This window comes from Chiloscyllium punctatum, chromosome 7 (assembly GCF_047496795.1).
Source record: "Chiloscyllium punctatum isolate Juve2018m chromosome 7, sChiPun1.3, whole genome shotgun sequence".
NCBI lineage: Eukaryota > Metazoa > Chordata > Chondrichthyes > Orectolobiformes > Hemiscylliidae > Chiloscyllium > Chiloscyllium punctatum.
In genome coordinates this window covers 116,169,067-116,196,634 of record NC_092745.1, presented here as the reverse complement: position 1 = coordinate 116,196,634, position 27,568 = coordinate 116,169,067, and the positions used below count along the sequence as shown (strand labels likewise).

The window sequence follows — 27,568 nt, the reverse complement described above, 5'->3', positions numbered from 1 at the left end:
GTGACCAAACAGGTGGATGAGGGTAAAGTGGTTGATGTGGTGTATATGGATTTCCATAAAGCTTTAGATAAGGTTCGGCTACAGTAGGCTACTGCAGAAAATAGAAGCATGGGATTGAGGTTGATTTAGCAGTTTGGATCAGAAATTGGTTAGCTGTAAAAAGATAGGGTGTGGTTGATGGGAAATGTTCATTCTGTAGTTCAGTTAATGTGCTGTACCACAAGGATCTGTTTTGTGGCACTGCTGCCACTGCTGTTTGTCATTTTTACAAATTTACCTGAATATGGGCCTAGAAGGGTAGGTTAATAAGTTTGTGGATGACACTAAGGTTGGTGGAGTTGTAGACTGTGCCGAAGGATGTTGCAGGTTACAGAAGGACATAAATAAGCTGCAGAGCTGGGCTGAGGTGGCAAATGGAATTTAATGCAGAAAAGTGAGAGGTGATTCACTTTGGAAGGACTAACAGGAATACAGAGTACTGGGCTGATCAGATTCTTGGTAGTGCAGATGAGCAGAGCAATCTGTGTCCATGTGCATAGATCCCTGAAAGTTGCCACCCAGGTTGATAGGGTTGTTAAGAAGGCGTATGGTGTGTTAGCTTTTATTGGTGGAGGGATTGACTTTTCGAGCCATGAGGTCATGTTGCAACTATACAAAATCCTGGTGTGGCCGCACTTGGAGTATTGCGTACAGTTCTAGTCGCTGCATTATAGGAAGGATGTGAAAGCGTTGGAAAGAGTGCAGAGGAGATTTACCAACATGTTGCCTGGTATGGAGGGAAGGTCTTAAGAGGAAAAACTGGGGGATTTGAGGATGTTTTCATTAGAGAGAAGGTTGAGAGGTGACTTAATAGAGCCATACAAGATGATCAAAGGATTAGAGTGCCTTTTTCCACATGGGAGTGGCTAGCACAAGCTTTTAAAAAAATTGAGACGAAGGTAGATGTAGGACAAATGTCAGAAATGGATTGGTTTCACAGATCAGCGCTACATTGAGGGCCAAAGGGTCTGTACTGCACTGTAATGTCCCCAGGAGCTAATTGTTGGCACGGCAGCTGACATGAATGGTGCTTACCAGTGGCAGTACAGCCACACAGCTTAGAGTGAAGGTTGACCTTTTACTCCAATAAATGTGCCTCCACTATAAGATCAAATTGCGCAATCAGTGAAAATCCCAATGTTCAACACCATTTGCTATTCCTCATGCTGAGGAGTTTGTATCTATAATTCTGGCTTAAGTTGTTAAGTGGTATGTAATATTTATGCCACAGAATTGCCAGGTAATGATTTCCAGCAAAAGAAATCCATCACCATCACTGAAGCTTTCTTTAGCAACATCCATTAGTTACCATTCACCAGAAATCGAACTGGCCAGAGCTTGTATCTAATGAGGTTACAACAGCAGGTTCAAGGCTAAGTATTCTGCAATGAGTAATCATCTCTACCCTTGGAGTGTTTGTCCACAATCTACAAGGCACAAGTCACATGTGTGATTTTCCAAGATGAATGTAGCTCCAACAGTATGCAAGAAGCTTAACATCATCTAGGACAAAGCAATCTATCTGATTGGAACTCGGTTCACTTCCTACACCACCAATACACTGACAGCAGTGTGTATTGTCTACAAGATGGCAGTGACACTCGGGCTCCTTCAGTACCATCTTCCAAATCCACAACCCCTATCAGCTGATGCATATGGATGCCACCATCAAGATCCCCACCATGTTGCACACCATCCTGACTTGGAACTAAATCTGTTCCTTCACTGTCAGAGTCTTGTAGCTGCCTTCATAACTGCACCACACCCCAAGGACTATTGTGTTTCAAGAAGGTGATTTAACACGTCCATCTCCATGGAAATTGGAGATAACTAATGAAGGCTAGCCTGGCCAGAGATGATCCACATCCCATGAATGAAGATACCACCAATTTGAGGGAAGGGCCTGGGACTCCTTTCTCTTGAATCCTACATGACACTTCTTTTTATTAGTCAAAGTCCTTACAGTATTTCCAGAATAAATAGTGATTAAGTCTTGGCAAAGTGTCCCAGAAAGTTTCCAAATACATTTCAAAAGGTCTCTTCAAACCTCCAACAACTAGGAAAAGAGTCTGCCTTTTGAAGTAAAGCTCAAATGCTGAGTAACAATTTCTTTGCTCCTCAGGCTGCTGTTAGGGAAATATATTAACTTTTAATGCTGTCCACCAAAATACTGTGCAGCCTGGATGATTATTAGAAGGCAGTGTAGTTAACAGTAAGGCATGTAACTCCTCCAAATCAATGTTCTGAACTCTACCTTCTTGAAATGAGTTATTGTGCTAAGTGTCAGCTAAACTGTCTTTTCAACTCTCCTGTTGGCTACTTTGAAAACTCTTTAAAACCTGAAGGAATAATCCTGAATTGGTTTAAATGGAAGCACAAGCCAAATCTAATTATTTAGATGCGATTACTTGGGTTTTGAGAATTAATTCAAGCACTAGGTTTCAGCAAATGCATCGCGTCTGCTTGCCAAACTTTTATTGGTGTGGGTTTGAATAGGCAATTGGAAATGTTGTAATGGAGAAAATATGAATAGATGCAATCAACTTTAGGGAAAAGGCTTGATCACCTGATGTTCACCTGTTCATTTTTGAACTTGCTGTCTTTAATGTGTTGATTTTTCTTTTTAAGGCAAAGAAAGGTATTAAAAGGAAGGCAGACACTACTACACCTACTACTTCAGTTCCTACAATAAGTAGTGGATCCTCACCAATCCTCTCAGAGTGCAAACCTACAAAAACCTGCTCCCCAGAGAAAAGCAGTCAATTAAGTAAGCCACCCACAAAGGATCTACCAGATTCTCAACAGCATCCAGCTGGGAAAAAAGACAAGTTGACAACAAATTTGCAACTTTGCAATGATATTCTCAAAGAAATGTTCGCAAAGAAGCATGCAGCATATGCGTGGCCTTTCTATGAGCCAGTGGATGCTGAAGCATTGGGACTTCATGATTATCATGATATTATTAAGCACCCCATGGACCTCAGTTCTGTGAAAGTAAGTTCATTTATTCTCTTGTCACCTTCCAGATCTTTCAATACTGAACAAATTGGAAGGTGTTAATCATCTATTTCATGAGGTAGTAAATTTCCACAAACCATATTTTGAATGTGTTCTTTTTATTCTGAATAACCAGGTTAAATGTTTTCAAATTTTGAAGTTGTGTTGCATTTCATTGTCGATTTTATCTTTAAAGTAGGTTGGTGCATTAACAACCATCATGATTTAGGGTGTAGGTTTGCTCGCTGAGCTGTAGGTTTGATATCCAGACATTTCATTACCTGGCTAGGTAACATCATCAGTGGCGACCTCCAAGTGAAGCGAAGCTGTTGTCTCCTGCTTTCTATTTATATCTTTCTCCTGGATGGGGTTCCTGGGGTTTGTGGTGATGTCACTTCCTGTTCGTTTTCTGAGCGGTTGATAGATGGTATGTTTGTGTTTGTGGCGTTTGTTTGTTTGTTTATGGAGTTGTGGTTGGAGTGCCAGGCCTCTAGGAATTCTCTGGCATGTCTTTGCTTAGCCTGTCCCAGGATAGATGTGTTGTCCCAGTCAAAATGGTGGTTTTTCTTTCCTCAGTGTGTAGGGCTACGAGGGAGAGGGGGTCGTTTTTTTTGTGGCTAGCTGGTTTTCGTGTATCCTGGTGGCTAACTTTCTTCCTGTTTGTCCTACGTAGTGTTTGTGGCAGTCCTTGCATGGAATTTTGTAGATGACGTTGGTTTTGTCCATGGGTTGTACTGGGTCTTTTAAGTTTGTTTTTGTTTGAGAGTGTTGGTGGGTTTGTGTGCTACTAGGATCCACTTGGAGGTCGCCACTGATGATGTTACCTAGCCAGGCAATGAAACGTCAGGATATCAAACCTACAGCTCAGCGAGCAAACCTACACCCTAAACCTCAACCTGAGCTACAACCTTGCAACCATCATGATCTAAGTCTTAGGGGGCTATGACTGTAGGGGGCTGAGCTACATCACTTGTTTTATAAGCATGAAATTTGTGTTTGGTGTATTTGTGAAAAAGAGGCTAGTGATATTATTATTATTATTATTATTATTATTATTATTATTATTATTATTTATTATTAATTATTATAATAATAATAATATCATGAAGCAAAGGGAAGCTGGACTAGATTATGTAGTAAAACATAAGGTGGGAAAATTCCAAGCAAAAAGGATCATGTAAATCATGAACATACTGTACAGAGATTTGTGGATGCTGGAGATCTGAAGCAAACAAAGATTGCTGGAGAATGATAGCAGGTCTGGTAACATCTGTGAAGACTGGGCTCAAAATGTTAACTCTGTTTTCTGCCTGTGTCATGTGTAATTAGAAATGCTCTCCAATAAGAACATATATTCTGACTTTTTTCCAGTTTGTAACAATATTTTGGACTACAGCTCTCAATTATTATGTCACTGGGTAAAACTTCCTGCTTAATTTAAACCAGCAACACAGAAAAGATTTATCCTGTGCAGTATTCTGAGGGAGGGTGGGTGGCAGGGGAGAATCTTCAGAACATTGCAGTATAATCTTGTCACCAGAAAATTTGTTTTCTTTTATGTTTCCCTCCAATGAGTTGTGGTAAATTGAAGTATTTCATTGTATTTACTTTAATGTTCCATTTCTAGTGAAGTAATTTTGCATCTACGTCAAGGCCATGATTCATAAATGATGGATCAGTTTCATAATTGAATTACTTGTGTTTTATGTCAGAACTTTGAGACCATTACAATAGTGGTTTAAGAATGTGCTGAATGTCCAGGCATTTAGTTTTGTGGGCATGCAAGAAGAAAATTTAAGTTTGAAATTACTATCCTTGAGCCACTGATCATTGATGTTTTATTTGTGCTCATCATTACTTTGCAACAGGAGAGGTTTTGTAGAACTTTTTGTTTTAAAATTTTAGTCACCGGTCAAGATTTCTGACACGTTGATCCATGTCAGTCCTGTTCTTCACCTCTTGTAAACTCTATGCTCATTTGGTATTGCATAAACTTTCAGTTTACTTAAGTTGCATCATGATTAAAATAAGTGTTGTAGGAGACTTGTATCAAGTAGTTTCCTACAGTATCTGCTCATACTGTCTCCGCCTGGATTTGGACCAAAGCTTATAAACTACTTCAACCCAGACAAAGATGAAAGAAAAGAATAAATCTGGATGGAGCACCTAACATCAACCTAGGCACCAAAAACAATCTCAAACCCTGTTAATCCTGCAAAGTCATCTTTGCCAACATTGGAGATTTGTGCCAAAGTTTGGAGACCTGGCCCACAGACCAGTTAACACAGTGGTAAGAATACAAAATGTACTGCAAGTGGGGAATTTAATGTCCATGATCAAGAGTTGCTTGGTAGCTCCACTACTGACCAAGCTAGCAGAGTCCTGAAGGACAGGGCCACTGGATTGGGTTTACAGTATGTGTTGAAGGAACCAACAAGGGAGAAATTTACTTGATCACATCCTCATCAATCTACCTGTCATAAATGCATTTACTGTGCCATGATCAGTAGTAGAGACCACTGTAGTCCTTCAGATACAAAATCCCATTACCACATCAAAGATGCCCTGAGACTACATTCCTGAAGAAGGGCTCATGCTTGAAACGTCGATTCTCCTGCTCCTTGGATGCTGCCTGACCTGCTGTGCTTTTCAATCAACACCTTTTCAGCTCTAATCTCCAGCATCTGCAGTCCTCACTTTCTCCTTAGACTACAAATCCTGTTTGGGAAATAGAAACCAGAAAATGAGAATTTGGAATTCCCTTCACCATTCAAAGGGAAGTGGAACTGTGTGGTCACTTAATGGTTACTTAAGGACATATAACTTTGCTGGAAGCTAGATTTTGATACATATGCGATTCACTGGTACCAGATGTCTATGAAAAAAAACGAGGTAAAAACATTTTTTACCAACCCACCAACTCCCACAGCTACCTGGATTACACCTCTTCCCACCCTACCTCTTGCAAAACTGCCATCCCGTATTCCCAATTCCTCCGCCTCCGCCGGATCTGCTCCCAGGAGGACCAGTTCCACCACAGAACACTACCAGATGGCCTCCTTCTTTAGAGACCGCAATTTTCCCTTCCCACGTGGTTAAAGATGCCCTCCAACGCATCTCGTCTACATCCCGCACCTCTGCCCTCCGACCCCACCCCTCCAACCGTAACAAGGACAGAACGCCCCTGGTGTTCACCTTCCACCCTACCAACCTTCGCATAAACCAAATCATCCGCCGACATTTCCGCCACCTCCAAACAGACCCCACTACCAGGGATATATTTCCCTCCCCACCCTTTTCCACCTTCCGCAAAGACCGTTCCCTCCGTGACTACCTGGTCAGGTCCACGCCCACAAACAACCCACCCTCCAATCCTGGCACTTCCCCTGCCACCGCAGGAACTGTAAAACCTGCGCCCACACCTCCTCCCTCACCTCTATCCAAGGCCCTAAAGGAGCCTTCCACATCCATCAAAGTTTTACTTGCACATCCACTAATATCATTTATTGTATCCGTTGCTCCCAATGTGGTCTCCTCTACATTGGGGAGACTGGGCGCCTCCTAGCAGAGCGCTTTAGGGAACATCTCCGGAACACCCGCACCAATCAACCACACCGCCCCGTGGCCCAACATTTCAACTCCCCCTCCCACTCTGCCGAGGACATGGAGGTCCTGGGCCGCCTCCACCGCTGCTCCCTCACCACCAGATGCCTGGAGGAAGAACACCTCATCTTCCACCTCGGAACACTTCAACCCCAGGGCATCAATGTGGACTTCAACAGTTTCCTCATTTTCCCCTTCCCCCACCTCACCCTAGTTCTAAACTTCCAGCTCAGTAACTGTACCCATAACTTGTCCGGACTTGTCCTACCTGCCTATCTTCTTTTCCACCTATCCACTCCACCCTCTCCTCCTTGACCTATCACCTTCATCCCCTCCCCCACTCACCCATTGCTACTATGCTACTTTCTCCCCACCCCCACCCTCCTCTAGCTTATCTCTCCACGCTTCAGGCTCACTGCCTTTATTCCTGATGAAGGGCTTTTGCCCGAAACGTCGATTTCGAAGCTCCTTGGATGCTGCCTGAACTGCTGTGCTCTTCCAGCACCACTAATCCAGAATATGAAAGAAAACAGCTTAGCAACGGGTTTTTGATTGGTTTAAGTGACACTTTATCACAGACCTGAGGAGCAGTATGGACTCGACCCAGAAAAAAACAAGTGAAATAGTGCAGATTTTTAATTGGGGAAAAAAAACCATCTAAGACTGCAAAGGGAAAGAAAACTTCTAACACTAGCCAAGACCAGCTATTGAATTGACTGTGTGATGTCAACACCAAAAGCAGCAATGAAAATTGGGAAAAGCCTCCTCATTCCATTGACTTTGTGTTTGATCCATGGCCTTTGTGACATTTTTGTCTGTTTTCTACCACAGTACTCCTAAAATGTGTACAGCCTTATTAATTGGGTATAAATTAATGTTTCGATTTAAAGGGGATAAAGTTTTAAGTTTGCATTTAGTAATCTGTTTTTCTCATGTCAAAGAGTGCACTTGTTACAATATTTTTTGTTTTCCTTTTTCTATTCTTTAAAACTGTTGAGAATTTCTTTCATCTCAGGTAATGGCCACAGCCGGGCATTAACCATCCCAGAGTTTAAAACACTCATTTCACATTTGCAATGACTGATAGAAAAGTGGGACTTCATTTCCATCATACTATTCCAACTAGGGTTGTCACAAGATCTGCAAGCACTCCACCATTCCCATCAAGCTAGACATTCATTCCTTCATTGAAAAGTGTAAGAAGGCATGCCAGGAATAGCACCAGACATATTTAAAGTTCAGGTTTCAACCTGGTCAGCCTACAACACTGGTCTATTTCCATGTCATACAGTGGAAGCAGGGTTCAAAAGAATGGTTGTGGGGGATCTTAGCCCTATCCTTTGTAGTTCTGCCATATTGTGAATAATGGTGGACAAATAAATAGCTATCAGAAGGTGGGGGCTCCTCAAAAATCCACGTCCTTGGTGAAAGTGGAGCCCAACACATCAGAGCAAAAGACAAGTCTGAAGTACTTGCATCATCTGTCACCAAAAGTGCCAAGTTAGGATTCATCTCTCCCTCTTCCAGAGTCTCTCCAACATCAGAGATGCCAGCCTTCTACCAATTAGATTCACTCCATGTGATATCAATAAGAGAATGAGGGCAGTGGACACTACTAAGGCTATAATTAGTCACTGATGTACCATTTGGATTCTGCCAGAGCCACTTGGCTTCTGATATCATGGCAATTTTGATGCAAACATGGACAAAAGAGCCAACTCCAAATGAGAGATTAGTAACTGCCCTTGACATCAAAGCCACATTCAACAAAATAGACATTTTAAAATCCCCAGCAAAATTAGCGTCAGTAGAATCTGAGAAAGCTTACCATTTGTTGGAGTGACAAATGACAAAAAAGGTGGTTATGATTGTTGGTTAATCATTTCAGCTCTTGGACATCACTACTAGAGTTCCTCGAGGTATTGCCTTGGTCTTAACCATTTTCAAGTGTATCAAAAATAACCTTCTCTCCATTCATTAATGTCAGGAATGGTGAATGGTACTGATCATTCTTCAGAGACTGAAGCAGTCTGTGTACACATGTACCAAGATTTGGGCAACATTCGGGCTTGGGCTGATAAGTGGCAAATTAGTATTTTGTACTATGCAAGTGTCAAGTAATGACGACTGCCTCTGATAGAATGATTTTTTAAAAAATCTCTTTTGTTCAATGGCATTATCAGTGCTGAAATTCCCACTGTCAACATAGAGAGGGTTATCATTAACCAGCCATATAGATACTGTGTGTACAAGAGTAAGTCAAAGACTAGGAATCCTGCAGCAAGTAACACTCTTTCCTTGTCTCTCCACCATTTACAAGGTGCAAGTCAGGAGTGTGATTAAATACTCCCCACTGGTGGATAGGTGTAACTCCAACAACATTTAAAGAAGTTTGACACCATCCAAGCAACCTACTTGATTGGCACCACATTCAACATTTTCAATCTTAATTCCCTTCACCAGTGCACTGTCAACAGTATATTCCATCTACAAGATGCACTGCAGTAACTAACCAAGACTGCTTGCACTTCCAAACCTATGATGTACCCCTAGAAGGATGAGGCAGCTGATACACAGGAACAGTACCACTTGCAGGTACCCCTCAAAGCCATAGATCATCTTGATGTGGAAGTACATCTCCATTACTTGTCACTATACCAGAATCCTGGAGTTGCCGCCTTAGCAGCACTGAGCATGTCCCTACATCCTACAGCAGGCGTTCAACAAAGCAACTTACTACCACTTTCTCCAGGCAGATCACGAGGGGCAATAAATGATGACCTAATCAGCAATGCCCATGTCACAGGCAAAGGTTTTTAAAACTCCTTATTTGTTTATCTCTCTTTTGAACTAAATCTTATTGTTTAAGCCCTCACAAGTTTTGGTAACATTAAGCTATATTAAATTAATCTTAGAAAGATTTGTCTACTATTGCCACATAAAATCATCATTACCTCCTAAGACCAATCATTATATTCCTGATACTGATGAATATTAGAAGGAACGTGTTGGGGTCTGGTGATTCTGAAGGTGATTGACATCTTGGCTCCACAATTGCCAGCAATCTGTCACTTGATGCCAGAATCACTGTGTTGCAAAAGGTCTGAGTGACACACTAAGCAGGAGAAAGGGTTGAACATTTTCATTGCCATTTTCTGAGCTCTACCCTTGACTTCTCTTGGCAGAGCAAAATAACTAATTCAGAGGTTCTGGAGCAAATTAATTCCATCCATCTAAAATAATTACTGAGCCATGTTAGTTGAATGGATAATGAGTACATACCCATTGACCTTCTGAACAGTGAGCTGGCCATTGTGTCATGACATATTACTAAGGCTGGAAATTAACTGATGAAGACTGGAATAATGTTGTTACCGGTAATTGTGTAGCCCCCGCTATGGAAAAAATGACTGAATAAACTTGCAATATAGTTGGTGTTAATACAGTCACCTATTGGATTCAGGATTCCCTTAAAACTGAGTAACTTGTTATTTTCTGAAACTTCAGGTTTCTGCAGGAGGATCGATGGACCTGAAATGTTAACTCTGCTTTCTCTCCATAGGTGTAATCAGACCTGCTGAGATTTTCCAGCAATTTCTGTTCTTGTTCAGATATCAAGCATTCATAATTCTTTGTTTTTTAAACTTTTCATTTTGCTTCCTTTTTTTTCTATCTAAAAATTCTTCTATTAAGACGTCCAGGCATAAACCTTCAGTTTACTTAAACTACATGTTGCTGATAGCTATGACAACTGGAAGCTAATTGTTTCCACAAGCAGTGGAAGAGTTTGTGGACAAACAAAGATGGGTCGGTGAGAAGAGACTTCTAGAAAACAGGCCAGTGACTCGAGTATCTTTTTGGACTACTGTCATATCCTGTAGCAAATGCCACCGACTGTCTTACCAGAGTCAGTGTGGCTCAAGAAAATGTTCAACACAGTTAAGCATCAAGGTGCAAACATTTAAGTTAAGACTGTAAAAGAAGGGACGTCACAGGAACCTGGAAGTGCCAGTATAATGGAGTCAGATTATAGCAATATTTTGAAACGTAGTAATGAAAAACATCCAAGTGTTTAGCTTTGGCGTGATGAATATAACTCCATTATATTGTTGACATGTTTGATGTGGTCTGTATAATAAAATTAAAACATTCTTCAATACAATCTATGTTACTGCAATTATGTTTTTAGTTGTAAGCAACATGATAAAGCTTGTTCTCGACCTTGATTCGCTCCAGCTAGTATTAATGATTTGCGTTGTTACTAAAAATAAGTTGAGGTCAAAGCATCACACATGAGTTGTGATTTATATTTGATTATCGTGGAGTCTGTTGTAGATCATTATTCTACTTAAAGCACGGTTGCAAATTTTAATGACTGTCAAATCCTTATTTTCAGGGGAGGAAATCCAGGCAGATATCCTGCTCTGAAATCAACAAGGGCTAAGTTTAATATACTTGATATTGTAATAATTCTGTTTCAACTTCTCTTGCAAGAGAAAAATGAACAACCAAGAATACAGAAGTAGCCAGGAATTTGCTGCAGATGTGAGATTAATGTTTTTCAACTGCTACAAGTATAATCCTCCAGACCATGAAGTAGTAGCTATGGGTAGAAAACTTCAGGTAAGACATTATGACCATTCATGAAAGATTAATATTGTGACCAATCCCTGGATGAGGTTAACCGATTTTATTCAGGTTCCAGGTAGAATACACCAAATTGTGCAACTCCCAAGCAAAAAAGGATGAACTGGCTCTCATCTTGATTCATTCATCCATTTCCTTAGCTGGTCACAAAAAGATTAATTTAGAAAAGGATCCATTCTCTTATAAATGCCTTTTTCCCCAGATGTGACTAGCCAAATAAACAAATTACATGTTTTAATAGCTGCTGACTTAACCAGGCTTTTTTTGAGTTAATAGAAGAGAGGTCATTAGTTATTAAACGCAAGAATCCATTCAGTACAGAGAGATCAAATGAAGTGCATCCAACAAATTCGCATAAAGATACATAACTAAATCTCCTGAGTTATGTGTAGGGCAGCCATGTTGTTGTTAGCCCAGAGTTGACTTTGAGATGCTTGTCTTTGCAGGTCAGCTGATGGGCATTAGGCCTGTTTCCTTGTGGCTGAGGTTTTATTTGCATTTTGACTTTAAGCAAAGAGAAAGAGACTTTCTTCCTTTCTTTCGCCCAGACTGCTCTCTTTTTATCCCAGTATTTTCATTGGCTGAGAAAACTCTTGGGTAATGTAGTTTAAAAATAGTGTGTTACAACTAAATTCATTTTTATTGAAACTCATTTGACACCCATCAGGCATAACATTCCATGGTCTGTCTTGAGGCTGGGATAGTCAATACAGGCCTTCCAGTCAGTCATTGAACTAAATTACTCTACTCTATTTACATTTTCAGTCATTTTTTTGGCTGTATATCCACACTTTTAAAAAACAAACTGTAATAAAAAGTTGAATTTGTCATTGAATCTGGGGTTATGATCCATGGTCATGACAAACATTTTATAATCAATAGTTTAATGGTTTGCTGAATTACCTAGAAAAATGCTTTGCAAAATCTTATCTCCTGCATTGTAAAACTATTGCCTGCAGGATCATTCATGCCTGTAGGTGACACTGTTTGTAGGAGATTGACATTTAGCAAATAGAACAATTTTGAGTCAGCTTGCATCTTTAGATTCTGTAAATTGAATATTGCTATGGAGCAATCTTAATTTTGCAGGCCTTTTTGGATCCTCCATCTCCCACACCACACAACAGTAATCTTTAATACTGGGTTTGGTTGAGTGGTTGTAACACAAAGGGAGATCCACTGATTACAATAAAATTTCAATGTCAGTGTCAAGAGAAATGTTTTTGATTTTATAAATCCTGACATCTTCCTATACTTAATTCAAGCTAGTGCAACAACTTTATTAGGCACATCTGAGCTAAAGAAAAATGAATTTTTCATTGATGTTTGGAATGGCATTTGAGGATTCTTAAATGATTTTGTTACCCCAACACATTTATTTCTATGCATTAGTCTATTGAGTTGAAGGCAAGTAATTTAGTGCACTAGCGTGAGAGGGAGGATTGGGAGCAAAATTTCATGCTATATTTTATCCAAACTGTCACCTTTTCCTCTTATGTAACATATATAATCATAAACTTTCCGAGAAAAACAATCCTTTGGAAGAAACCCTTTTTAAAAACTAATATCCAGTTAATCCGTATCCACTTTTGTTTTAAACAGGATGTTTTTGAGATGCAATATGCACAAATATGTGAGCCTGTTAAAGCTCCACCATCGGCACAATCCACAACTCATTTCACTGAATCATCAAGTGAAGATAGTGACAGTTACTCTGCTGAAAGTAGCTCCGACAACTTAATGAAAGAACAGAAGGATCGCCTTGCTCAGCTTCAAGATCAGGTTTAAAAAGAATTTCTAAAAAGAAAAGAATTTTATTTTTTTAAATACAATTTCACTTAAATTATTGTCATAGTGCCACTAATCTCTCACTTTGTCACTCCTGATCGCCAAGTGTACAGTAACTGGGAGTTCATATGATTTGTAAAACTATATGTTTGAGTGTTGGTACTTCATTTTCTTGGGGCATGTTATTCCAAGATTGGTTCCTGATCATTCACGTCTTGAGTTGAGAACATTTCTTTTTCTCTGTGGTTTCATTTACTTAGCTGTCGAGGTGTGTTTTGACTTTTCTCCAAAAGCAGAGGCTGTCACTAGTGAGTTACTGTAGCATATTCTCGGTTGAAGCCCCAGCCTCTCTGCTGCTAGGATTTGTATCTGTGACCATTTAACATTTGACTTTTCAAATCTATATCCACTCTCCAGCATTAGAAACACATGGATTCTATAAACTTAACCAGTTCCGTTTTGTATTTTTTGGTCAAGGTCAATTCATATATTTGGTTACCACTTTTTTTTTGTCAGTTTCTTCATTGCAGCCTCTTGTTTATTTTGTCACTTCATTCAAAAGAACAAACTTTTATGATTGTACAAAAATACCTCTCACAATCTGCTTACTGGGAGAAATGGTGTGGATTGCCTTAAAAGGAACAACTTTCTTACCACAAAATAGGAAATGGCAATGCAAAGGGCGAAGAGAGGGGAATGATTCCTGAAATGTGTTCTCAAGCTTTCTTGCCTGTGTGTTTCCTACTCCAGAAGGATGTAAAGTCTGTTTGGGAATGAAATGGAACAACTGGAGCATATAACAGTGGGAGAACATTTGGGAAATGGTGATCAGAATATCTTCAAACTTAAGAGTACAAATAGTGCATAACTTTAGTGCTGAAAAAGACACATCCAGTCATCTTGCATTAACCAGGACAACTCTCTCTTTTCAAGGAGAAAACCAACTTTTGGACTGCATGAGTAAATGTTCACTGGTTGACAAGTGGACTCTAAATGTAGGGGGTAATGACATGGAGAAGGCACTTTTTTTTAATGATCAACAAATACTGCCAGGCTTTGTTTAAATATTAAGCAGGTTGGCTGTAATTGATCAGGTCATTGCCCTGAGAAATGAACCAGCAAATGGTTGTCACCTATTTTGTTGAGTTGGAATAGATGCAGTGCATGAACATATTTTCTTGTCTGCAAAGGCAAAGGTCCTGTGTTTGAATATACATAACTTCCAGTTCATGCAAGCACATCACACCACTGGTCCAACTGTGATCCTAAATTGGTTATCAGCATAATTCTTCGTAAACTTCAGATTATCTAGCAAATCTCAAATTTATTAGAGATTAGTATGGCTTTGTGCACGGGAGGTCTTGTCTCTCAAATTTGAGTTTTTGAGGAAGTGATAAAGATGTTTGACATGGGTGGGGTAGTGAATGTTGTCTACAGGAGCTTTGCTAAAGCATTTGACAAGGTCTGTCATGATAGGCTGATACAGAAGATTAAGGCAATAGGATTCATGGTGAGTTGTAAGTTGGATGCAAAATTGGCTTGGTCATAAAAATCAGAGGGTAGTTGAGTGGTTTTTTTGACTGGAGGATTGTGACCAGTGGTGGCGTTCAAGGATCAGTGCTGGGACCTGTTGGTAATGTATATAAATGATTTAGTTGAAAATGCAGATGGTCTGATTAGTAAACATGTAGATGACACAAACCGTAGTGGACTTGTGGATAGAGAAAGATTGTCAAATAGGATATAGATCAGTTGGAGAGTAGGGCAGAGAAGTGGCAGAGTTTAATCCCTGATGAGTGTGAGGTAATGCATTTCGGGAGGTCATTTGCAAGGGGAAATACAGTAAATGGCAGGAACATTGATATACAGAGACATCTTGGGTAGCAAGTCTGTAGCTCCCTAAAAGTGGCAACACAAGTGGATGAGGTGTTAAAAGAAGGTCTACAGCAGGCTTGCCTTCATTGGTAAGGGCACGGAAGTATAAAAGTTGGCACATCATATTGCAGCTGCATTTGATTTTAGTTAGGCCAGATTTGGAAGATTGTATGCAGTTTTGGTCACTGCACTATGTGAAGGATGTGGAGACTTCTGAAGGCGCCAAAAAGGTTCACCAGGATTTTGCCTGATTGGAGTATGTTCTGTAAAAGGAGAGTATAGACAAAATTAGATTGTTTGAACTAGAGTGTGGCGAGGCTGAGGCTTGATACAAGTGTATAAAGTTGGAGAAGCATGGATAGTGTGGGTAGTCGTACTCCAAGGTACAAATGTCAAAGAATAGGGGACACAGGTTTAAAGTGAGATGTGAGTTAAGTCTTTACACAAGAGGGTGTGTTTTGGAATGTGCTGCGAGGGGACTTGGTAGAAGCAGATACAATAGCAACGTCTAAGAGGCATTTAATTTATTGTAGTCACGTACCTAATGCAATGAAAAGCTTTGTTTGTGAGCAGTATAGGGAAATCATATAAAGCAAGGATGTACAGATCGTAGGGTGTTTAGACAGTGCGACGCATATAGGTTACACTGCGCAAGTGTGAGAACTAAGATCAACATTCACAAGATCAAAATTATTGAAGTCAGAGAATCGATTCAGCAGTCTAGTCATGGCAGGGAAGAAGCCGTACGTGTGTGTGCATGTGTTTTCAAGCTTTTGTATCTTCCTGACTGACGAGGATGTAGGAGAGTATTACTGGGGTGGGATGTTTACAGCCTTTCCGTGCCAACAAGAAATGTAATTGGAGTCCATGTACAGGGGGCTTCTGTGACTGACTGTCTGGACTGGGCAGACAGTAGAGAGTCGAAAAGCACAGCAGGTCAGGCAGCATCCGAGGAGCAGGAGAATAGACGGTTCGGGCATAACCCCTTCATCAGAAATGTGGCTTGCGAGTTGGGGCTGAGATAAATGGGAGGGAGTGGCATTTTGGGGAAGGTAGCTGAGAAAGCGATAGGTGGTTGAAGATGAGGGAGAAGGTGATAGGTCAGAGGGGCGAGTGATGGACAGGTCTGGAAGGCGGTGCAGAGTTGGAGGCTTGAGACTGGGATAATGTGGGGGGGAGGGGGGGAGGAAAATGAGGTAGCTGTTGAAATCCACATTGATCCCGTGTGTTGCAGGGATTCCTCCTCCAGGTGTCGGGTGGTAAACGGTTTGGTGGTGGAGGCGGCCCAGGGCCTGCATGTCCTTGGAGTGGGAGGGGGTGGTGGGGTTGGTGGGTGCGGATGTCCAGAAATGTTCTCTGAAAAGATCCGCAAGAAGGCGTCCTGTCTCCTCTACATTGGGGTGCAACCGATGCAGTAGATGACATTGACAATAGGTGTAGGAGTAGGTTATTCTGCCCTTCAAACCTGCACCACCATTTGTTATGATCATGGCTGATCATCCTAAATCAGTATACTGTTCCTGCCTTATCTCCATAACCCTTGATTCCACTATCCTTGAGAGCTCTATCCAACTCTTTCTTAAACGAATCCAGAGACTGGGTCTCCACTGCCTTCTGGGGCAGAGCATTCCACACATCCACCACACTCTGGGTGAAGAAGTTTCTCTTCATCTCCGTCCTAAATGGCCTACCCCTTATTTTTAAGCTGTGTCCTCTGGTTTGGGACTCACCTGTCAGCGGAAACACATTTCCTGCCTCCAGTGTCCAATCCGTTAATAATCTTATACATCTCAATCAGATCCTCTCTGTGTATTCTGAACTCAAGGGTATACAAGCCCAGTCGCTCCAGTCTTTCAACATAAGATAGTCCCACCATTCCAGGAATTGACCTCGTGAACCTACGCTGCACTCCCTCAATAGCCAGAATGTCTTTCCTCAAATTTGGAGACCAGAACTGCACACAATATTCCAGGTGCAGTCTCACCAGGGCCCTGTACAGCTGCAGAAGAACCTCTTTGCTTCTATACTCAATCCCTCTTGTCATGAAGGCCAGTATGCTATTAGCTTTCTTCACTACCTGCTGTACCTGCATGCTTGCCTTCATTGACTGGTGTACAAGAACACCCAGATCTCTCTGTACTGCCCCTTTACCTAAATTGACTCCATTTAGGTAGTAACCCGCCTTCCTGTTCTTGCCACCAAAGTGGATAACCGTACATTTATCCACATTAAACTGCATCTGCCATGCATCTGACCACTCGCCTAACCTGTCCAGGTCACCCTGTAATCTCCTAACATCCTTCTCACATTTCACCCTGCCACCCAGCTTAGTATCATCAGCAAATTTGCTAATGTTACTATTAATACCATCTTCTGTATCATTAATATATGTTGTAAAAAGCTGCGGTCCCAGCATTGATCCCTGCGGTACCCCACTGGTCACCCTCTGCCATTCCGAAAGGGAACCATTTATCACTACTTTGCTTCCTGTCAGCCAACCAATTTTCAATCCAAGTCAGTACTTTGCCCCCAATACCATGCACCCTAATTTTGCTCACTAACCTCCTATGTGGGACTTTATCAAAGGCTTTCTGAAAGTCCAGGTACACTATATCCACTGGACCTCCCTTGTCCATCTTCAGAGTTACATCCTCAAAAAAATTCCAGAAGATTGGTAGAAGTACAGTAACTTTCTGATAAATGTGGAAGGATCCCTTGGGGCCTTGGACGGAGGTGAGGGGAGTGGGTGTGGGCGCACATTTTGCACTACTTGTAGTGGCAGGGAAAGGAGTCAGGAGTTGGGTGTGGGCTGGTTAAGGGTGTGGATTAGTGGTGCTGGAAGAGCACAGCAGTTCAGGCAGCATCCAAGTAGTGTGTGGACCAGACGAGGGAATTGTGGAGGGAATGATCTTTTTGGAATGCTGATAGGAGTATTGAGGGAAATATAACTCTGGTGGGGTCCATTTGGAGGTGGTGGAGGGTGGGAAGAGGTGTAATACTGACTTTTTTTTTTTACAAACCCACCGACTCCCACAGCTACCTGGATTACACCTCTTCCCACCCTACCTCTTGCAAAAATGCCATCCCATATTCCCAATTCCTCCGCCTCCACCGGATCTGCTCCCAGGAGGACCAGTTCCACCACAGAACACACCAGATGGCCTCCTTCTTTAGAGACTGCAATTTCCCTTCCCACGTGGTTAAAGATGCCCTCCAACGCATCTCGTCTACATCCCGCACCTCCGCCCTCAGACCCCACCCCTCCAACCGTAACAAGGACAGAACGCCCCTGGTGCTCACCTTCCATCCTACCAACCTTCGCAGAAACCAAATCATCTGTCGACATTTCCGCCATCTCCAAACAGACCCCACTACCAGGGATATATTTCCCTCCCCACCCCTTTTCGCCTTCTGCAAAGACCGTTCCCTCCGCGACTACCTGGTCAGGTCCATACCCCCCTACGACCCACCCTCCAATCCTGGCACTTTCCCCTGCCACCGCAGGAACTGTAAAACCTGTGCCCACACCTCCTCCCTCACCTCTATCCAAGACCCTAAAGGAGCCTTCCACATCCATCAAAGTTTTTTACTTGCACATCCAATAATATCATTTATTGTATCCGTTGCTCCCAATGCGGTCTCCTCTACATTGGGGAGACTGGGCGCCTCCTAGCAGAGCGCTTTAGGGAACATCTCCGAGACACCCGCACCAATCAACCACACCGCCCCGTGGCCCAACATTTCAACTCCCCCTCCCACTCTGCTGAGGACATGGAGGTCCTGGACCTCCTCCACTGCCGCTCCCTCACCACCAGATGCCTGGAGGAAGAACACCTTATCTTCCACCTCGGAACACTTCAACCCCAGGGCATCAATGTGGACTTCAACAGTTTCCTCATTTTCCCCTTCCCCCACCTCACCCTAGTTCTAAACTTCCAGCTCAGTAACTGTCCCCATAACTTGTCCGGACTTGTCCTACCTGCCTATCTTCTTTTCCGCCTATCCACTCCACCCTCTCCTCCTTGACCTATCACCTTCATCCCCTCCCCCACTCACCCATTGTACTCTATGCTACTTTCTCCCCACCCCCACCCTCCTCTAGCTTATCTCTCCATGCTTCAGGCTCACTGCCTTTATTCCTGATGAAGGCTTTTGCCCGAAACGTCGATTTTGAAGCTACTTGGATGCTGCCTGAACTGCTGTGCTCTTCCAGCAGCACTAATGCAGAATCTGGTTTCCAGCATCTGCAGTCATTGTTTTTAACCTTGTGGATTTCAACAGCTTCCTCAATTCTCCCCCACCCCCACCACCCTCCAGAACTGTCCATCACCTCCGCCCCCCACCTATCACCTTCTCCCTCACCTTCATCCACCTATCGCTTTCTCAGCTACCTTCCCCCTCCCTCTCTCTCTTTTCCCCCCCCCCCCCCCCCCCCCATATTTATCTGTCAGCCCCGACCACAAGCCTCATTTCTATGCCCGAAATGTCGATTCATCTGCTCTTTGGATGCTGCCTGACCTGCTGTGCTTTTCCTGCACTACACTCTCTACTTTGATCTCCAGCATCTGTAGTCCTCACTTTCTCCTCCTGGACAGTGCACACAGCCTTCCATAGTTTCCTATGGACTTGGGCAGAGTAGTTGCCGTACCAAGACATTGTGCACCCAGATAGATGCACCTTTAGAAAGCATACTGTAAAAGTTGAGGGTCCTTTTGGACATGCCAAATTTCCTCAGCTGCCTGAGAAAGAAGAGATGTTGTGCCTCCTTGATTGTTGCATCTGCTGGGAAGTCCAGAACAAGTTGGTTATCGTCACTCCTCGGAACATGATACACTCAATCTTCTTAGCTTCCACACTGTTGACGTAGATGGGGGCCTGTTCTCCTTCCTTCCTGAAGTCATTGATCTGTACTTTTGCTTTGCAAACATTGAGAGAGATGTTATCATTGCAGTACAACACCAAACTCTCACTCCTGTATTTTGACTCGTTGTTTGATATTCGCCCTATCGCAACCGTGTCATCAGCAAACATGTAGATGGCATTTGTTTGGAATTTGTGGCTACCCAGTTGTGGGTGCACAGGGACTACAAATGCATCCTTGGGGGACTCCAGTGTTGAGGGTTATGGTGGAGGAGGTGCAGTTGTCTATATTCACTGATTTGTGGTCTGTGAGTCAGGAAACTGAGGATCCTGTTGTAGAGGGTGGAGCCGAGACCTAGGTCATGAAGTTTTGGTCTGTCTGGAGGGGATTACGGTGTTGAAGGTTGAGCAGTAGTTGATGAGTACGAGTCTGACAGGTGTCTTTGTTGCCTTGATATTCTAGGAATGAGTGCAGGCCTAGGAAAATGGCATCCACTGTGGACTTAAGTCAGTAAGCAAATTACAGGGGATCAAGGCAGGCTGGGAGGCTAGAGTCTGTGGGGCATGACCAGCCCCTCAAAGCACTTCATGGTTATGGAGGTCAGAGCAAAACTGGGTGGTAATCATTAAGGCACATTGAGCTTTTTCACCCTGAGCAGGCAAGGAATAGAAGGACCATATGCAGGCATATAGAATTTATTTAGAATGGCATCATGTTTGGTGTGGACAAACTGGGCCAAAGCGCTGTTCTATTACATTGTATGTGATTCTGGAAAAAGAAAATATCTTGTTGGACATGGTTACAAGTTTTGCAAGAGTGGGCTGTTTGTGTACAATGAATATCTATCTTGTTATGAACAGTTGAACAATATGCTGTTTGATACGATTAGACTTTGGGACACGTGGCCTACGTACCTGGCACCACACCTGCATTGAAATCTACCCACAATCACTGGTCATCGGTGATTAAAGAAGTTTGCTCACCCCTGCAAGGGCATCAAAGGACTGGCAATAAATGCTGACCCAGCTAGCAATTCCCACTTCCCACTTCCCACTTCCCACAAATGAATTTTCAAAACAAAAATCCTGTACCACTCACTTGACTTTCATTATCATCCCTGAATCTCCCACTAGAAACATCCTGGAGATTACAATAGTCCAAAAACTGAACTACAATGACCAAAAAAGTACTATGGCTGTAAGACCAAGTTAGAAGCTCGGAACTCTGCAGAGGATAAAGTACATCCGTGATCTACAAATCATAGTCAGGAATGTGATGAAATACTCCCCACTTGTCTGGATTAGACCACAACAGTCAAGAAGATTGATACAATCTAGGTCAAAGCCGCACACTTGATTTGGCACCACATGAACAAGCATTCTCTACCTCCACCACTGATGCTCAGTAGCCGTATGTACCTTTTTATACAAGAGTCACTGCAGATATTCACCAAAGCTAATTGGACAGTACTTCTAACCCCAGAGCCAATAGGACAAGGCCAGCAGGTAAATTAGACTCTGCCTCCTGGAAGATCCCCTTTAAACAAATCACCAACCTGACTTGGAAATATATGCCATTTCCTCTGTCACTGGGTCAAAATTATGGGACTCCCTGCCTAACAGAATTGTGGGTGTACCTGCACCAAATGGACTGTGTAGTGTTCCAAGAAGGCAGCTCTGCACATATTGTCAAGGGTAGTTCAGAATGGAGAGTAAATGGTGGTCCAAACAGCACAGCCGGCATCTCATGAATGCATTAAAAAAGTATGAATTTCAGTACTGGTGTGATGGCAAGTCTGTTCACTATATGACACAAAAACTGGTGGATTGTATAATGTAGCATTTTCCATTGGCTGTTCACAGCAAATGAGATACTGATATCCGAATTCAAACATCAGGAAGCTTCCATTTCAAAGGCCAGTGAGGAGAATTTTGTTTCTAGGACTGTCAGTTCTTGGAGTTCTCTCCAACAGAGCAATGGATATTGAGTTCAAAATGTATTCAGTGCTGAGGTCGACAGATTTTAATCTACAAAGGAATCTAAGGTTATTGTACTGCTCAGGAGAATGGGGAAGAGGGCAGGCAGGCCAAATCAATTTTGTTCTGACAACTAGTTTTGGAGATAATCAAACTCAGTATGGCAATATTAACTCACTATGTGGAGATTTTGACTACTTTCAATATGATCTTCCACAGTTGAAAGCCGTGCATGATCAGCTCAAAGCGTTAACTCGAGCTCCACTGTCTAGACTGAAGAAAAAGAAGAAAGTCAAAAAGGAAAGGAGAAAAAATAAGAAATTTAAGAAAAACTGTGAAAGGAAGAAAACCAAATCCAAGCAATTGCAGAAAAAGAAATACAAGAAAAGATCTGAGGAAAGAAGGTACAAGTGGATTTTTGTCACCATATTTTCCAAATAGTATTTCTGCTATTCATGAAGACACTGCGCTTAGATTGTAAAGTATGAGTGAGAATGTTGTCCTATTTTTGTCGTCAATAGTTCTTCTTTTAAATCTAGTAAAAACATTTGCTTTTAAAATCAACTTCTGCAGTTTGATTTTAAAATGCTGTTATTTTACTTAATATTAAGGTAAGCTAAAATGACCTGGGAAATTGAACAGCAACCCAAAAAATTCAAAATGCATCAGTTGCATTTCACAGAAGATCCCAGAATGTTCCATAACCAAATGATGATTTTTAAAACATGCCACCCATGTTCCAGTTTTGAGCATCACTTGGAAGCACTGAGGGTGCAGAATGTATTCTGGATGATGAACTTCAGTGGGTCGGCTTAATATACCAAAGTTTTATAAAAAGCAAAACAATAGACTATCCTTTTGTCACGTATACTCAAGTACAGGGTTGTACAGTGAATTTTACAATGTCACCACTTATGATGCCATCTTGAGTACAGTGTACTCAGGTAAAAATCTTCAATACAAAAGGAGGAATAAAAAAGAAAAAGTAGTTACATTTATTTTAGTGATTCATAGTATAACATAGAAGTATGACATAGTTAAAAGGATAAACGTTACAGTCCTGATGAAGGGCTGTAAAATCGAAACATTTATTTTCCTGCTCCTCGGTTACTGCCTGACCTGCTATGCTTTTCCAGCACTACTCTAACCTTGAATTTAATCTCCAGCATCTGCAGTACTCACTTCCGCCTTGTTGATTTTAACCTTACTGCGAATCCTCTTGAGGGTGCCTGCCTTGAAGTTCTCCCTCCTCTTTATACAAGGATCTCACTGAGTCTCTCTCTCACTGTAATCCCATTACATTGCAGTACCTCAGCATACGGGCTTTCACAGGTAATCGCACTGGACCCCAGTCCAACAACTGTTGCTCCAGTTTGCTCTGTACCAGGTCATAGCTGCTTCAAGGTAAGTTTTCTCCAGGGCTTGCTTTCCCCCGTTGCTGGCCTCTGCTCTGTCAACTCTCCTCCGTGACTCATCAGCAGCGGCTTCTGGTCTAGAGTCATCACCTCCATTCCCTCTGGATAAGTCAAAAGTTGAAAAGAGAACAAGTGTAGCAGAGGAGCTCTGGCTGGAGTGTTATACTCTGCCACCATCAAGTACTGACTGTTGAAAATTTGAGAATGGAAAATGTTGAACAGGGCTGGCAAAGCCGCATCTATGGAAAGAGGGACAACAACATTTCAGGTTGTTGACCTGCTAATAAAGCCCTGTAATTGGGGGAGAAAAATTTTTTTTTTCATGAAGATGTTTAGTATGTTTTCCTTTATTAGTCAGAGCATTGAGTATAAGAGTTGGGAGGTCATGTTGTGGCTTTTAGGGACATTGATTAGGCCACTTTTGGAATATTGTGTGCAATTCTGGTCTCCCTCCTAATAGGACTCCTGTTGTGGAACTTGAAAAGGTTCAGAAGATTTACGAGGATGTTGCTGGGTTTGGAGGGAGAGACTGATTTAGGCTGGGACTGTTTTCCCTAGGAGTTTTGGAGGTTGAGGGGGTGACCTTTTTATAGAGGTTTATAAAATCATGAGGGGCATGGATAGGGTAAACACATAAGATCTTTTCCCTGGGGTGATGGAGTCCATAACAAGAGGGTATAGGTTTAGAGTTGGAGGAGGGAGATTTAAAAGGGACCTCGGGGAGGAGATTCAAGATGGCGGCAACCCAGCAAGTCTGAGTCTGTAGTGCTCTGCCCAAGACTCAGGCAAAGTGGAGTGCCCGCCTCCACCACATCCTCTAAAACATTTTAAAATAACTTTTACCCAGCATATTTAGTCATTTAGCACCAAACTTGAACAGTTGGTGCTGTGCTTAAAGTGACTAAAGGAAAAAATGGCCACAACTCTCAACAGGCAGGGACCCCTCCCCCACCCCCTCCAGCAGCAGTGGAGATGTCTGTGGCCACCTCAGGGGGACTTACCTGCAGAGGCGAGCCTTAATAACAAGCTGCGGGAGAGGATTGATGTCTTCATCGAAGAATCCAGGAGCAGGTGGGAGTCACTCTTGGTCGCGCTGCAAAAGCACGACCAAGAAATTGAAAAGCTCGAACATCGCATTGGAGGGGCGGAGCTAAAGGCCACAACCTCGGAGATTGCCACTGAATCGGCCATGGGCCGGGTCTGGGCTCTCGAACACGAGTCTGGAGCTTAGAGGAGCACATTAACCTCGATAATCTAGGTCATCAAAAAAAATTCATTTGCTGGGCCTTCCTGAACAGGAAGAGGAAGGCCAGCTGGCTGTGTTTTGTTTTTTTTTTGGAGCAATGGCTCCCTGAAATATTAAAGCTGGAGTCCAGAACAGGCCAGGTGTGGGCAATCTGGGCCCACTGGGTTACTATAAGCAGGCCCGGGTCGGACCAGTGCCCCCACCCGGTCCTGTTCCAGCTCCAGTGCTACAGAGAGAAACAGATGTTCCTGAAAGCCTCTTGAATCCTGGGGAAGGACCCCCAGGCCATAGTGTACAAGGGCTCTAGGATTATGCTATTCCAGGATTTTTCTCCAGCTGTGGTCCACAAAAGGAGGGCATTTGATGAGGCGAAGAAGCATCTGAGAGACTTAAACGTCCAATATTCCTTGTGTAACCCAGCAACGCTGCTCTTCAGCCATGAAGGATCTGTTTATAACTTCGGATCACCAGAGAAGGCTAAAGAATTTTTGGGCTTTCTTAAATAGACTGTAAGAATTAAACCGTATGGCTAATGATGCTATTTTGCCCCCTCTTTCCCCGGTTGATCTTTTCTGTCTCTTTTCATCACCTTTTATTGTTTAATGTTGTCTCTGGGGAGCGGGGTGTGGGGGGGGGCTTATTTGTTACCTACTCTGCGATTTTCTTACTGTTTACAGGCCCGGCGGCTTAGTTGATTCGTGTTGGGGGGGGGGGGAAGGGGAAAGAAAGAGAGGCATTCATTCTGTCTTTCTTCAAATTTTTTTTTCAGAATGGGGTTCTTTTTTCTTCTTTTATTATACTTCGTTATCTATTACTGGCTGGGATTGTAACTTTATAGTTTTATATGTTTATACTGTGTATTATCTTTACTAAACGTGTTGGTGGGGGTGTGGAGGGTGGGCACTCAATTTTAACTTTGGTTTTATAGTACACGCAAATTTATTCACTCTATTATGTGGTATCTGGGTTGAGGGCGGGGCACTGGTTGGGAGAGGATGCAGTGGGTTTATTGATAAGTAGTGATGAACCCTGGGAACAAGGGGGAAAATCTCCTTTTTAAATGTGTTTTAGGTGGGGTTCTTCCTCCCAGGGGGGTCTTTGACTTGCCTGGACGATCATGGTTAGTCATTTGATTAGGTAGTGTACCTAGAATGTCAAGGGGAGTAATTCTCCAATCAAAAGGAAGAAAATACTATAAAACCTTAAAAAAGAAAGAGTTGATATAGCTCTCTTACAGGAGATGCACTTACTGGATAAAGAGCACTTAAAATTACAACAAGGAGGATTTGATCAGGCCTTCTTTTCATCTTTTAGCCCCAAAAGTAGGGACGTAGTCATTCTCATTCGGAAGAACCTTCCTTTCAAATTCTTAAATTCGATAAAAGATGAATCTGGACGGTATATACTGATCAAAGCTCTCATAAATGGAGAGGAGTATGGAATTTTGAATCTTTATTGCCCCCCAGCACACCCCTTCAAATTTAGAACAGAAGCGTTCTCCAAATTGATGGCTTTTGGGGCTCGTCTCACGATTCAAGGAGGAGATTTTAATTGTACTATGGACCCAGAGATAGACAGGATACCCAAGAGTACTGCGGGTATATCTCCTAGATCCAGACAATTGCCGGATTTGAGTAAGGAGCTAGGGTTAATAAATGTGTGGAGGTGCCTTTATCCGCAGGGCAGAGACTTTACTTTCTACTATAACCCACAAGTGTCATACTAGAATTGATACGTTTTTTGCTCCCTCGACCTTTTTGAACTCCATATTATTCTGCAAAATAGGTATATAATAATTTTTGATCATGCTCCAGTATTTATGCAAGACTAGGGATGATGAGACCAGAGTATCGTTAAGATTCCTTCTTAATGAAGGATAGTAAATTCATAAAATATTACACTCAAGAATTTAAAACATTTTTGGAAACTAATTTAGGCATGGCCAGTAACCCGTCGATGATGTGGGAGACCATTAAGGCCTATGTGCAAGGTCTCATTATTTCATACTCTGCAACACAAAGAACAAAAGGGAGAACAGCAGCACGAGGCTCACTTGAAGGTAGCTGAGATAGCACATGATAATAGGCCCTCTATTGCTAAATTACAAAGGATTACAGCTCTTAGGACAGCCTTGAGTACTGCACTGACCCAAACAGCAAAGAGGGAAATATTATTTGCAAAACAAAGACAATATGAATACAGCGACAGGCTAGGTATCTACCAGGCTTATCTCGCAAGAAGAAAAAAAAGGCCCCTCAAGTTATCACATCCATTAGAGAAAGTGCAGGTACTTTGACTCATAACCAGAAAAGGATCAATACAGCCTTCAGAAAGTTTTATTCTGATCTGTATAAATCACAGGATTGTGAAGACAGCGCTAAGAAGATGGAGTCCTTTTTTTAAAAGCCTGGCCTTTCTGGACTTAACCCGGAACAGGTGTTGATCCTGAATGCTCCCCTGACAACCCAGGAAGTACTTGATGCGATCAGGCAGCTTCAGAGTGGTAAAGCACCTGGCCCAGATGGATTCCAGGCTGAATTCTACAAAGGGTTTATAGGGGTACTGGCTGGTCCACTTGTAGACATGTACAATTATTCATATAGTCCGGGCTGCCTCCCGCCTTTGAGAGAAGCAAATATTTCTCTCATCCTTAAAGGAAAGGCCCCAGAAGATTGCACATCATACAGGCCAATATCTTTGCTAAATGTAGATTTTAAAATTCTTTCTAAAACATTAGCATTAAGGCTGGAGAGAGTTCTACCATACGTTATAAAAGAGGATCAGATGGGGTTTATCAAGGGCCACAGATCATCTAATAATATTAGAAGGGTTTTAAATATGACCCAAGTCTGTCATCAGGAAAGAATACTGGGAATAGTAGTCTCTTTAGATGTGGAGAAAGCATTCGATTGGGTTGACTGGTCATGTCTGTTTTACACACTGGAAAAGTTCGGTGTCGGAGAGGTATTTGCCAAATGGGTCTCAATACTGTACAATGATCCCAAAGTGGCCATGATTACTAATGGTTTAGGCTCGGATAGCTTCAGTGTGGGTAGAGGCTGTCATCAGGGATGTCCCCTCTCTCCGCTATTATTTATGCTAATAATTGAACCACTGGCGG

General features: G+C 42.3%; 1 protein-coding gene across 1 annotated transcript in view; it reads left to right on the top strand.

Moving 5' to 3' along the window:
• Nucleotides 1-27,568, top strand: part of LOC140479364 (bromodomain-containing protein 3-like) — a 101,136-nt gene that overhangs the window by 15,814 nt on the left and 57,754 nt on the right. Inside the window, exons 5-8 of the mRNA XM_072573275.1 lie at nt 2,668-3,033; nt 11,134-11,262; nt 12,889-13,068; nt 22,006-22,190. Of these exons, the coding sequence (XP_072429376.1) occupies nt 2,668-3,033; nt 11,134-11,262; nt 12,889-13,068; nt 22,006-22,190 (860 nt within the window). The remainder of the gene's footprint in view (nt 1-2,667; nt 3,034-11,133; nt 11,263-12,888; nt 13,069-22,005; nt 22,191-27,568) is intronic.